General features: G+C 32.1%; 2 protein-coding genes across 2 annotated transcripts in view; one reads left to right on the top strand and one right to left on the bottom strand.

The window, feature by feature from the left end:
- The window catches only part of LOC114331097 (protein Skeletor, isoforms B/C), a 239,793-nt gene that overhangs the window by 93,660 nt on the left and 132,403 nt on the right, over window positions 1-13,730 (top strand). The window contains exon 4 of the mRNA XM_050650895.1: window positions 8,537-8,765. Within this exon, the coding sequence (XP_050506852.1) occupies window positions 8,537-8,765 (229 nt within the window). The remainder of the gene's footprint in view (window positions 1-8,536; window positions 8,766-13,730) is intronic.
- Window positions 2,498-4,142, bottom strand: LOC126884739 (THAP domain-containing protein 2-like). The gene is made up of 2 exons (XM_050650893.1): window positions 4,001-4,142; window positions 2,498-3,102 (listed from the first exon to the last, which is right to left on the bottom strand). The coding sequence occupies exon 2, from the start codon at window positions 3,100-3,102 to the stop codon at window positions 2,782-2,784; it is 321 nt and encodes a 106-aa protein (XP_050506850.1). The 5' UTR covers window positions 4,001-4,142; the 3' UTR covers window positions 2,498-2,781.

The raw sequence follows: 13,730 nt of genomic DNA, 5'->3' as shown, positions 1-13,730 counted from the left end.
CTATTCGATCGGCTTGTTGTGTAGTAGAGTGATTTTGCCGAAATCCAAACTGATGTTCTGGTAGTAATGTTAGGAATTCATGATCTGCGTATATTCTTTGTAGCAGCAATCTTTCAAAAATTTTGCTAACGATTGGGAGTAGGTAGTAGCTAACTAAAAGCTTTTATTGAGATAATTTTTTTTCAGCTTATCGTTAATGTGGTACTCCAATTTTTAAAACGTTTTTATATACTTCACTTGTTCTTTGTCACTTTGTCCGGGAAAAATCTTGTAATCGGTTTTAAACATACCTTCCGACTAGCTAGATATCTGAAATTTTCAGAATAGCTCAATTCAATGACAATATAATATTCAACAGCTTTTACATGGATGCATTGAGTTTTATTATTCCAAAAAATCATTCAATGTCAAGTATTTAATTTGGAGGCTCGGGTTCGATTCCCGGTATCGGAAATCCTTTTTGTTTTTAAAACTCACATTTATTTTGATTTGAAAGATCGAGTAGTTTTTATAATACTTTTTTTATATTATGTCCCATAAATATTAAAAATTGGTATTCTAAATAGTACATTGTTTACCGGGTAGGAAAAGCTTAACATTCCTGGACGACTGTGAAGATTGCTAAGTCGAGGCGCAAGCCGAGACTTAGCAACACAGAGTCCAGGAATGTGGCTTTTCCTACGAGGTAAACATACTATTTTTCCGCAAATCATTTAAAATTCGACAGATATTGATTGATTTAAAAAAAACGCGATAATTTTATTCCCAAATAAATGGTGCTTTGAAATTCCTAATAAAATTACTTGGGTTACTATGGAAACGTATTGAGGTTGAATTGTCAAACTTGACGCTTATAAATTTAATTGCTGGTGTTCTCGAAAGTAAAATGATAAGTGATGATGAAATTTCCATTCCTGGGACTCCTCCAGAGCTGGTTGAGTCAGTGAATACTGCTTCATTAGAATTATTGCCAAAGAAATCAAGAGAAAAGTACGAAAATGCATACAGACGTTTTATGGATTATTAATAATTTTCTATCATTTATGTAGAACACTAACAACTGTACGGAAATATCATTTCCTTACAGTAAGGAAATGACATTTCCTTACAGTAAGGAAGTCCTGACTTTTTCTTCAAGAAATTTTGACAGGAATGTCAAAATTTCCTGGCGATTTGCGGGAAAAGTTAATTTTTATAAAAGTTATTCATCGGTATTATTTCATCTTTCAGTTTTTGATCTGTTCAGTTTGTCTGACTCATGACGGAGGCAATAATTTTTTTAATGGTGGGCCCAAGAACTAATATCCTTTATCCAACCATAAAACCGTTTAACCGTAAAATTCCTCTTTCATTTCTGCATCCTTTTACTCTGATGTTTCGTGCAACTTCACAAGTGAACCTCATTTTTATCTTCTTTAAATATGCCAAAACAGTTTAGCTACAACGGCAACTACAATTTGCATGCATCAGGAAAACATAAAACTTATATTTTAAACAAACATAGTCAAAGTGAAGAACATAATTAAAATTTTACTTTTTTGTACTCTTTAGGTTACACTATGTAAAATTTGCCATTTTCTTTTTTTAATGTGTTTCGTCATTTAGTTTCTAATAAAGGAAAAGTAAGACAATATCTCTTTCAAATATGGCTTAAAGACGTAATTCTACATCCACGAAATATCTACGCTATAATCTATGACACGCAAATCTGTGGATATCAGCGATTTCATGATACGATATAAAGAAAAAGGGAGGAAGGGCGTACCCCATAACCGAATCAATTTACCGGTTTCGATAATGATTGCAGCAGACACCACACTACAACTCAATAAAAGCTCATAATATATCGAGTTAGAGACCCCTGCTCCGCAATACTGTCTCTAATGTTACAGGGTGGTTCTGTTTCTAAAAGATATTAAAAGGGGATATAAAAAGGAGTGTATTTCATACACTTCCTCATACACTTTAAAAGTGAAAAGTATCATTATTTATGGATTTATTAGTATATATTTTTCATATGGCATATAACAATAACATATAGTTAAAACTGCAATGCTGCGCCGAATGCTGCGACGAAGTAGATATTGCTGTACAAACTTTTTATAATAAAATTTTTAAAATTTTTGAAATTTTTGATAAGCCATAGCCACCTTTACTTTACAAGCCATGAAGAGAAAAAGGCAACATCGCAATTGATGACGTGCGTAGTCCGACTTTCGGACTACCGCTTTTGAAAACACAATTTTAAAGTAGAAATTCTGGTAAAATTTATAGTATTTTTTGAGTCGAACAAGAAAATATTATTAATTAGAAGTTTGTACAAAATAAAATTAAAAGTACTTCCTTGTAAGTAACGTTTATTATACAAAAAAAAACCAATAACAAGAATATACATGGGATTAATTTTTTTCGAATCCTAAGAAAACTAATGAGTATTTTTCAAAAATTTAAACGCAGAATGAAAGATTACGTTAGGACCGAGGGCCTAAAGTCCCTGAAAACTTCTATGTTTATTTTAATAACTTACAGGGGCGAAAAATTAAGAAAATTTAGTGTGACTTTTAGTTTCAAATATGTCATTCAAAAACAACCTTTCATTCATTCTAAGGGACTTTCGGCGCTCGGTAATAAAGTAATCTTTCATTCAGCGTTTAAATTTTTCAAAAATACTTATTAGTTTTCTCAGAATTCGAAAAAATGATTGCATTTAAAATACACTGAAAATTTTGACAGGCGTCAAAATTTTGCATTTTGTTCCTTTCCCTTTAAAGTTTTTCGCACTTATTTAGAAACATCCTGAATTGGAAAAATGCGAGGAACTGCAGAAGGTTTTAACTTAGGATTCGTTAATTTCTCTACATGTTTGTTGCCTTCCTTATCTACCCATTCTCTAACTCTCTCGATGTCATCAGAATAAAAATGTTTGGCACATACTACCGCTGATGTTCCAATAACAAAATTTTTCCTGTGGATACACTGTAACCAAAGTTCTCGCAGCTTTGGATCCTTTGGAAATAAAAAAGTGCTTTCTGGTTGTTCATTCTTTTTAAGACTGCTATCGTAATTGCTTTTGCACTCTGGCACACAGCAACGGCTTGGCATCTACAAAAACAAAAATTATAAGTAGGTATGCCGTATGTAAAATACCAAACTTAAAGAAATTTATATAAACTTGCGTGCATAGAAATCAGCCCCCTCAAAAATTTGGTAATTTTTGATGTCTCGTATTTCCCGAACCTGTTGGCCGATTTAAATTGATTTTTTAATATGTTATAGCCTGATTCTTTAACAATACCCCTGTAATAATATTGTTGCTAAATAAGTAAATTTTCATTGTATATACACCGGGTGTACGAATTAAACTGTCTTTTTTTTTCAAAGTTCGCATCACCCTATGGAATATTCATTCTAAGGGACTTTGGGCCCTCGGTGATAAAGTAATCTTTCATTCTGCGTTTAAATTTTTCAAAAATACTTATTAGATTTTTCAAGATTCGAAAAAAATGATTACATTTAAAATACATTGAAAATTTTGACAGGGGTCAAAATTTTGAATTTTGTTACTTTCCCTTTAAAGTTTGTCGCACTTATTTAGAAACACCCTGTATTGATAAAAGACATATTATCTAGTTGTTAAAGTAGCTAACTTTTTTTTATTATCCAACATAAGCGAATGAATAAAAAACAGAATGTTAAGAAAACCTGAGGCTATAGTTGAGTTTTAATTTCACTATTTTATAAATGCCCGTTATACAATAAAAAATTAACTGCTTAGCAACAATATTATTACAGCGGTATTGTTAAAGAATCAGGCTATAACATATTAAAAAAATCACTTGAATCGGCCAACAGGTTTAGTAAATATAAGACATCAAAAATGACAAAAATTTTAAGTGGACGCATTTCTATATGCACGTAAGTTTATATAAAAATATATTATACTATAAAATAAATTATATAAAAATATATTATATTGAACTAAAATCATCTTAATACATACCTTTTAATATTCTTTATAATTTGGAGCACGAAATATTGTAAAATGTTTGAGTTTTTCTGTAAATACAGTGAATATTATTTAAAAACATTTAAAAATAAATGAGAACTGTCAGAATTAACCGGTCTACGCTTAAATGTTGCCAAGTTTCAACTTCATGGCTTGTAAAGTAAAGGTGGCTATGGATAAGCATATTCCGGTTTACAAAAATCATGCTCATAAATATCCACCTTGGTTTGATTCCGCGATTATAAAAAACATAAAACTAAAAGCTAAATTCCGACGCAAATATAAAAAATCTAAGATTCATTCCGATTTTATTGAGTTTAAAAGATTACGACGACTAATAAAATATCAGGTCAAGGTGGCATATGACAATTACTTGGAGGATATTCAAACAAATATTTCTCAAGACAAGACTAAGTTCTGGTCTTACATTCACTCTAGAAATAAATCATCACGAATTCCTGGCAACATGAGTTTTGAGGGAAGTGATTACAAAGAACCGCAAGCCATAGTGAATGCTTTTGCGGAATTTTTCAGTAGTGTTTATTTAGTTTCTGATGATGAAGGTGGTTGCAATTATCCAATAAACCCATATATGACATCAATTAATTTTCAATCGGTTACAGAGGATGAAATAAATGCTGCTATCAGAAAGTTAAAAGATAAGATGACAGGCCCTGACAAGATTCCCTCGTTTCTTATTAAAGATTGCGCTGGTGCGTTTGTCATACCTTTAACCAAGATTATAAACTTATCTATACAACAAATGAAGTATCCAGAGCTATGGACGGAAGCAAGGGTGTGTCCGATATTTAAGGCTGGGGTGAAGTCAGAAATAGAAAACTATAGAGCTGTCTCTATTTTACCTAATTTTTCAAAGGTTTTCGAAATCGTATTATATAATAGGATCTTATCTTCTGTTCAACTTTATATTTCATCTCGTCAGCATGGTTTTGTTAATAAAAGATCAACTGTAACCAACTTGGTTTATTTTACCCAATATCTTTCTGAAATTATTGACGATAATGGCCAAGTTGATGTTATATATACCGATTTTTCGAAGGCTTTTGACAGAATTGATCATGAAGTATTACTTAGCAAGCTTTCAACATTTGGTTTTACTGACAGTGCTCTTTTATTGTTAAAATCGTATCTTCAGGGAAGGATGCAGTTTGTAGCATATAATGGTTATATCTCAGAAAAATATCTTGCTGCGTCTGGTGTGCCTCAAGGTTCCAATCTCGGTCCATTGCTCTTTCTACTATTTATTAATGACCTTCTTGAAAATATTTCATGCGAAAGACTGGGCTTTGCTGACGATTTGAAAATATTTTCTACTATTAGGGAGCTGGATGATTGTAAACAACTTCAGCAGAATATAGAAATATTGGAAAATTGGTGCAACAGCAACAAATTACAACTTAACACAAAAAAATGTAAAGTAGTCACTTTTTCTAGGAAATCAAGTTTATTTGTATTTAACTATAGTTGTCACGATAGAATATTAGAAAGACAGAACACGGTTAAGGATTTGGGTGTAATTTTTGACACAAAACTCACTTTTGTGGAACATATGTGTGTTAAAGTTTCTGAAGCGTTGAAGGCTTATGGGTTTTTAATTCGCAATTGTAAGTCATTTAATAATATAAAGTCATTAACATTGCTATATTATACTTATGTCCGCTCTAAACTTGAATATGCCAGTATTGTATGGAGTCCTTTCTATGATTGTCATAACATTGCAATTGAAAGCGTTCAGAGAAAATTTCTAAAATTTTTAATGTTTAAAGTAAATGGTCTTTATCCGGCTAGAGGTGTAGATAATAATTACTTGTGTGATCGTTTTAGTATGTGTAGTTTAGAATTAAGAAGAAAAGTTGCATCTTTAATTTTTTTGTACAAACTTGTTAATAATGCAATTGATTGTATTTCAATATTAGAAAACATTAATTTTAATATTCCAAGGTCAAATTTAAGAACAAATGTATTATTTAGGTGTACAAGAGCTCGTACAAATATTCTATGTAAGGCTCCTATTAATGTAATGTGTAGAAATTTTAATGTTATTGGTAAGCATTGTGACATTTTTTCATGTTCTCAAAGGAACTTTATAAAAGTAGCTATTGAGTGTCTGAAATAAGCACTAATTTTTTATTTTATTTCTTTTTTATTAATTTATTTTCTTTTTCTGTTTGAGTTTATATTAATTTTAGTCTAACTTGTATTATTAATGTTATTTTTTGGTACTACTGCTTAAATCTTTATCTTACCTATAATAGGTGTTATAAATTATGTAATATTTTTATCATTGTCCTGTAAATGGGAAACTGTTGGGCAATAAAGCTATTATTATTATTATTATTAAAACAATTTTCTTCTTTACGACCCCCGGGGGGTCGCGACCCACAAATTGAAAAGCACTGCTCTAGTTGAATGTTTGCTACAACCAAGTTTCTAACTAAGGCTTCTCTGCATGCTTGATTTACCAGAGTCTATTTTTTTATAGTGTCCATTCATTTTTGTCCTCTGGCTGCATCCAGATGGTGCATATTAATTCGTCCCCAATTTCTTGGTCTTTGATTTCGTTGTATTCTTGATACAATTTTTCACATTCTCCATTCCATCTCACGACATACTCTTTATGATATATTTTGAATACAGTTTCATTCGCTGTAGTGATAACCGTGCCAATAAATCTCATGTGGTTTTATAGTGTTGGAGTTATCCATCCCAAAAATTTGTCAAAGCTCTTAGCAAAAGTCACCTAGTCTTCCTTTTTAAATGTCCACCTAAGAAAAGATGTTATTATTGGTCTTTTGATGCATACTTTTATTATAACTGGTCTATGTTTGCAATGTGGAAAAACTGAGGGCATTTTATGTGAAGCTATCAGGGCTTGATTGTTTTCGTTTGTAGAGATAAAACATAGGTCTGGGTTACATTCTCGCCTCTAGGCTGCAAATCGAAAAGTTTCCTGAACTTTAGCATCAAAGACTAAATAAGTGTCAACCTCTTCACTCCTTGCAAAGCCTCGCTATTTCCTTGCAAAGCCTCGCCCATACTTCCAGAGTTCGTGATGACTGTTGAAATCTTCAACATAAACTGAGGGGTGTAGGTAGGCGTAAGGAATATTCGGAGGCTACTGGTGTAGAAAACGAAGAGAAAATTCTTGCTAGAGGAAGAATTCATGGCTATAATTTATTGGGTGCAACTTGCCATTTGTCATCCACCTTATAGGATAGCCAGAGACTCATATATTCGGTTTTTCACACACACTCCTATGTCTCAATATTCATTAAATGTTAGTTATTCCCTTTTGAAGTAATATTCAATTGACTTTGTCGACATATACTATACAGGGTGTCCCGAAAAGATTAGTCATAAATTATACCACACATTCTGGAGTCAAAAATAGTTCGATTGAACCTAACTTACCTTAGTACAAATGTGCTCATAAAAAAAGTTATAGCCCTTTGAAGTTACAAAATCAAAATCGATTTTTTTCAATATATCGAAAACTATTAAATATTTTTTATTGAAAATGGGTATGTATCATTCTTATGGCAGGATCATCTTAAAACCAAATTATAGTGAGATTTGTCCACCCCATAAAAATTTTATGGGGGTTTTGATCCGTTAAACCCCCCCAAACTTTTGTGTACGTTCTAATTAATTCATTATTGTGGTACCATCAGTTAAACACGACGTTTTTAAAACTTTTTTGTCTCCTAGTATTTTTTCGATAAGCCAGTTTTTATCGAGATGCGGGTTCTTTTTTAATATATTTCCATAAAATTCTTATGGGAGTTTTGTTCCTTTAAACCCCCCAAATGTTTGTGTACGTTCCAATTAAACTATTATTGTGGTACTATTAGTTAAACACAGTGTTTTTAAAACTTTTTTGCCTCTTAGTCTTTTTTTGACAAGCCACCTTTTATCGAGATGTGGCTTCTTTTTCAAAATACACCTAAAAATGTGAATTACAAATAAAATTTCATAATATTACCAGGTCTCAATAATCGTACTTAACCATATACAAATATGTGGTGGATTCGATAAATATTCAAAATATCTCGATAAACACTGGCTTATCAAAAAAGTCCTAAGAGGCAAAAATGTTTTAAAAACAATGTGTTTAACTAATGGTGCCACAATAATAATTAAATTGGAACGTACACAAAAGTTTGGGGTGGTTTAATGGAACAAAACCCCCATAAAATTTTTATGGAGTACACACATTTTACTTTAATTTTTATTTAAGATTCTGCTGCCATAAGAATGCCACATGTCCATTTTCAATGAAAAATCTCGAAGAGTTTTCGATATATGAAAAAAAAATTTATTTTCATTTTGTAACTTCAAAGGGCTGTAACTTTTTTTTTGTGTGCACTATTGTATATAGGTAAGTGAGGTTTCATCAACCTATTTTTGACCCCAAAATCTGTGGTATAATTTATGACCAATCTTTTCGGGATACCCTGTATATAATGAAATTATAAATATTGACGATTTCATTGAAATATCTTTTTTCAGGATTATGTGCCAAACCCATAGAACCTTACTACGGAAGAAAAATAGGAAACTTAGTCGAATTCGCCCACGGTATAAAAGGGACTGCATACGCGGTAGATGAGAGTACGATATTCATCAAAGGATTTTATTATGACGGTACTGGTCCAGACGCTTTCTTCTGGATCGGCAATTCTCCAAGGCCTAGTCCAGAGGGAACAATCATACCATATCCGGAAGACTACAATGGCAGGTAATATAAACGATTTTTACTAATTTATTATAGCGAGTTTACTCGTTATTAAAATGATCGGTTCGGATTTATATAAGGCTATATTTATTTACAGGTTTACAGTTCGAAATTCTATTGCTACCTTAATTTACAAAATGGTGCGGTATATGTATATATACAAAACGTTATTTTCCCGAATGTTCCGCCCATCTCTAGTTCAGCATGGTCTCTCTTTGTTCTAGTTCTCTGGTCATTCTGAAACTGAACGTTCCTTGACGTGAATCAGATGGTAGAGTTGCAACTGTTACCAAGGTCGGTCGAAATTAATATTTTTGTTACACTACTCTCAGATCTGAGCGTCCCGATCAGCAACTCCTACTAGTCCTGTCGCCAGGGGGGGTACAACGGCCCCCTGTATTCAGATGGACTTACCCAAGTTTTTTTTTATGTATTTTGACCTGTAGAACACGAGTTTTTTGGGTAAAAGTTGATCCGGATGTCGATAAGATTGTTATAAACCAAGAAGTTGAGGAATCACATAACAGCGATTTCTCGCAAAACAAAACATTTTTTTGTATTTTTTGGGCCATTCTAACCAAAAAATGTTCCTACAATTTTTTTCGTAGGATGCATAGTTTTCGAGATAAACGCGGTTGAACTTTAAAAAAATCGAAAAATTGCAATTTTTGAACCCGAATAACTTTTGAATAAAAAGTAAAATGGCAATTCTGCCTACCGCATTTGAAAGTTCAAGTCAAATTATATCGGATTTAATTATTTGTATTGCTAAAAATTTATTATTTTATTGGCAAAAAAAGCTATAAACACCTAGTACTTGAGTGATGTTTTCAATGATTTCTCATTTAAAATCGAACGAGTAGGTAGAATAGGTAAAAGTGCAAGCGGCGCTATTTCTACGTAGCATGCATTAAAACGCATGTATTAGGCACGGGAAACACTATGTGCTTATAGCTTTTTTTAACAATCAAAAAATAAATTTTTAGCAATGTAAATATTCAAAACAGATATAGTTTGACTCAAACTTTTAAGGGCGGTAAGCAGAATTGCTATTTTATTTTTTATTCAAAGGTTATTCGGGTTCAAAAATTGCAATTTTTCGATTTTTTGAAAGTTCAACCGCGTTTATCTCGAAAACTATGCATCCTACGAAAAAACTTGTAGAAACATTTTTTGGTTAGAATGACCCAAAAAATACAAAAAAATGTTTTTTTTTGCGAGAAATTGCTGTTATGTAATTCCTCAACTTCTTTGTTGATAACAATCTTATCGACATCCGGATCAACTGTTACCCAAAAAATTCGTGTTCTACGGGCCAAAATACATAAAAATAACTTGGGTAAGTCCATCTGAATTAAGAAGGCCGTTGTACCCCCCCTGGCGACAGGACTATACAGAACAAACCTTATTGTAACAAGTTCCTGGGTATAACGAATATTTTATAATTTCCCTCAGTTTCGTTATATTGAGGTTGCACTGTATAATGATTTTTAATCTAATACAATCCTTGTATAAATACAATAATTTACCATTGTATTGTAACATTTTAAAAGACCATATTATGGACGCAAACAATTTTAATGATACTATCAAGGAACAAACAATTTATTCATTAATGCACTGCTCAATAAAAATATTTTTTAACAGTTCCATTAATAAAGTACAAAAAATTAATGTACAAAAGCATGTTAATGTTATGGAAGTTATTCACTTCTATTAAAGCAAAATCGATAATAAATTAAATCCTGTGCACGCTTTTTGTTCTATATTGTTATATTTTTGTATAGTTGATTTTTCGTATAAAAATCCACGAGGAAATAGTTATTTTCCTAACTAGTGCGGAAAGTGATACTTTCCCGCACGCGACTGCCGTTGACCCGAACGACGCGATAGCGGAGTTCGGGCAAGCAGTCGAGTGCGGGAAAGACACTTTCCGCATGAGTTAGGAACAATATTTTTTCTACGGCCGTATGTTTGGAAAAAAGTCACATCAAATAGTTATATCAATTTTTATTTACTAGTAAATACAACAAACTATTTAGTGGAAAAAGAAGAACGTCTATTTATTGCTTCGTAATATTAAAAATAAATGAGCAATTCGCAGCATTCTGCAAATTTATAACGGATGCAAGCTGATCCTTGAATTGGCACTGTGTTTTCTCCCTCGACCTGTGCTTGTTGTGATCACTCGACGTAGATGTAGATGGTTCTAAAGAATCGATACTTAAAATTTTGTTACACACATCTCTTTTTTGCTTTTCAGAGTCTTCTAGGTAACCTTCGGCTACAGAAGTTGTTTTCTACCTCCTAGACGTTTTATATTTGCAATCGTTTCTCCAGAATCAGCTAGGAAGGTTGCTGATGAGCATCTGTAGCTGTGTCCTGTGTTACGTTCAGGATTGGGTAGATGCAAAAAGGCTGCAATTTCGGTGGGGATTTTTCTAAATGTATTAATTCCTACACATTGCACTGTACATGTTCCTTTCTGTTATTTTATAAACAAACGCCGATGAGTTGTGGTTGAAGGTCGTAAACTGACGTATTCTCTGTATAGGTTCAAAAACATTCCATTGTTTATTTCTTCTGAGACAACAAATTATCTCGCAGAGTTGTTTTTCAAGTTCGTAATTTTGACGATTATTAGATTCCCTTTATCTTTAATATAGTCGAGAGTGATTTTCGTAAGTTCGGCTCTACAAGACCCAGATAAACCAAAAATGATAATTACTTTTATCACAAGATAAGTATATCTCGTTTGGTGCGTCTAACATAAATTTGGCTATATATCTTCTTTACTAAAAATTTTTGCTTTTTGTGTTCGAAAGCCAATATTTTGTTTTTTCAAAAAAGTTGTTAGTTTATAAAACTTACTTATATCAATATTGTGCTTTATTTTCATTCAACTTTTAATCATGGAATAGCGTGACCAAAGTGTGTTTGATTTAAGCACTTTGCTCAATTCTAAAAAGTATGCCAAAAATACTTCCTCTTTATAGCTCGTTACTTTCATGGATTCGCACCAGTTCACAAAATGAACAAATTGTTTTTGATACCTCTCTCTGGATTTGGCAGGCAACAAATTTAAATTAGCTTCCGCGGCGGCTATCAAGACAGCTTCCGGAATCTCTTCGTCCGATGAATCCATGTAATTTTTTAAAAATTGCAGCGAAAACACACAAATGCATACGTTTTTTGACAAGGTTGTCAAAATCAAACTTTTAATAAAATTGGTTACTATGACGACGATAATGGTTTCAATGACGACGATATTCAAAACCATTGTGATTGTCCATTGATTTGACTTATGAATATTGGGTATGTCAAAATAATTCTATTTCAAAGAATTTTCAGTAGTAATTGCACAAGAGCTCTAAAATTATTGAATTTTTCCCGGGTGACACTTTGACAGTTTTAATTTCACGAGCCGAAGGCGAGTGAAATTATGTCGAAAGTGTCACGAGGGCAAAAATTTTATATTAATTTTAGAGATCGAGTGCAATTTGTTGCGATTATTTCATGAATAAAACTGTCCAAAACCAAAATTTTATTGTAATTTATTTATGTAAGTACAAATTAGTACAATTGAACACACAGTTGTTATAAATATTTTACGGTTGAAAGTCATCACTTTTATAATTTTTAAAACATTAATTGTCATTAATGTCACTGAATGTATTTTTTCGTAGCAACGAAGGGCAACTGAAGTAATATACTTGACGACGGGAAATTATCAAAAATTATCGATTTAATTTAGATTTATGTAGCTTTCCATTGGTCAGAATCTCCTATGAATGAAATAATCGCGTTAATTTCATTAAAACATGAACACAATAAGATAAATTTAAAATAAATTAGTAGATAATATCTAAATATTAGTTTATTGCTTATATTATAATATATTATAATGCCATATTACAAGGTATTCTACTTTGCCGCACTAGTGCGGGAAAGTGCAACTTTCGGAAACAAAATGCGTGCGAGAAAGTAGCTGTTTAGGCACGGCCGTAGAAAAATAAAATTCCTGTAGCTGGCTGTATACCATAAATCACAAAAAATAAAGGATCCTTTGTAAAAGGTATATTGAAAAGACCCCAATAAGGGTTACATCACAAAACAAAACGTTTTCGGATTAACAAGTAATTCATCATCAGTGTTAAGCCCTAAAATGATAAGTATAACCTAATTAATAAGAGACAGTATTGTAAAAGTTGACTAAAGTTAAGAATTGACTAAGGTCATATTTACAATAACATGCATGCGTGAGCCACCAAAAAGTTATGGGTAAGAACTCTTTAAAAGGTATAAGATCTTATATTATAATATATAATTATAATAATATGTAGTATAATATAAGATCTTATACCTTTTAAAGGGTTTTCACCCATAACTTTTTGGTGGCTCACGCATGCATGTTATTGTAAGTATGACCTTAGTCAATTTTAACCTTAGTCACTTTTTACAACATTGTCTCTTATTAATTAGGTTATACTTACTATTTTAGGGCTTAACACTGATGATGGATTACTTGTTAATCCGAAACCGTTTTGTTTTGTGATGTAACCCTTATTGGGGTCTTTTAAATATACCTTTTACAAAGGATCCTGTATTTTTTATTTTTCGTATAGTTATGTAAGCATGTTATAAAATAATCGAATTAAGACTAATTACTACAATTTCTTCTTCTTCTTCTTCTTCTTCTTCTTCTTCTTCTTCTTCTTGACTGGCTTTACAAATCCGGCTGAGTCTTCGCCGTATTCATTATACTCCTCCATCTTCTACGACCTTGCGCTTTCATTTCCCATTGTTGTACCCCAATCCTAGATAAATCTGCTTCAACATCATCCTTCTACTCATGGGACGGCATACTGATCTTCTATCGTCTCGTCTCTCAAAAAACACTGTCTTTAACACTCTGTTTTCCTCTGATCTTACCACATGACCTGCCCATCTTATCCGGTTAGCTTTCAC

Source organism: Diabrotica virgifera, chromosome 5 (assembly GCF_917563875.1).
Source record: "Diabrotica virgifera virgifera chromosome 5, PGI_DIABVI_V3a".
Lineage (NCBI taxonomy): Eukaryota > Metazoa > Arthropoda > Insecta > Coleoptera > Chrysomelidae > Diabrotica > Diabrotica virgifera.
Note: the sequence above shows the minus strand (reverse complement) of the source record. Positions and strands in the feature narration are given on the sequence as shown.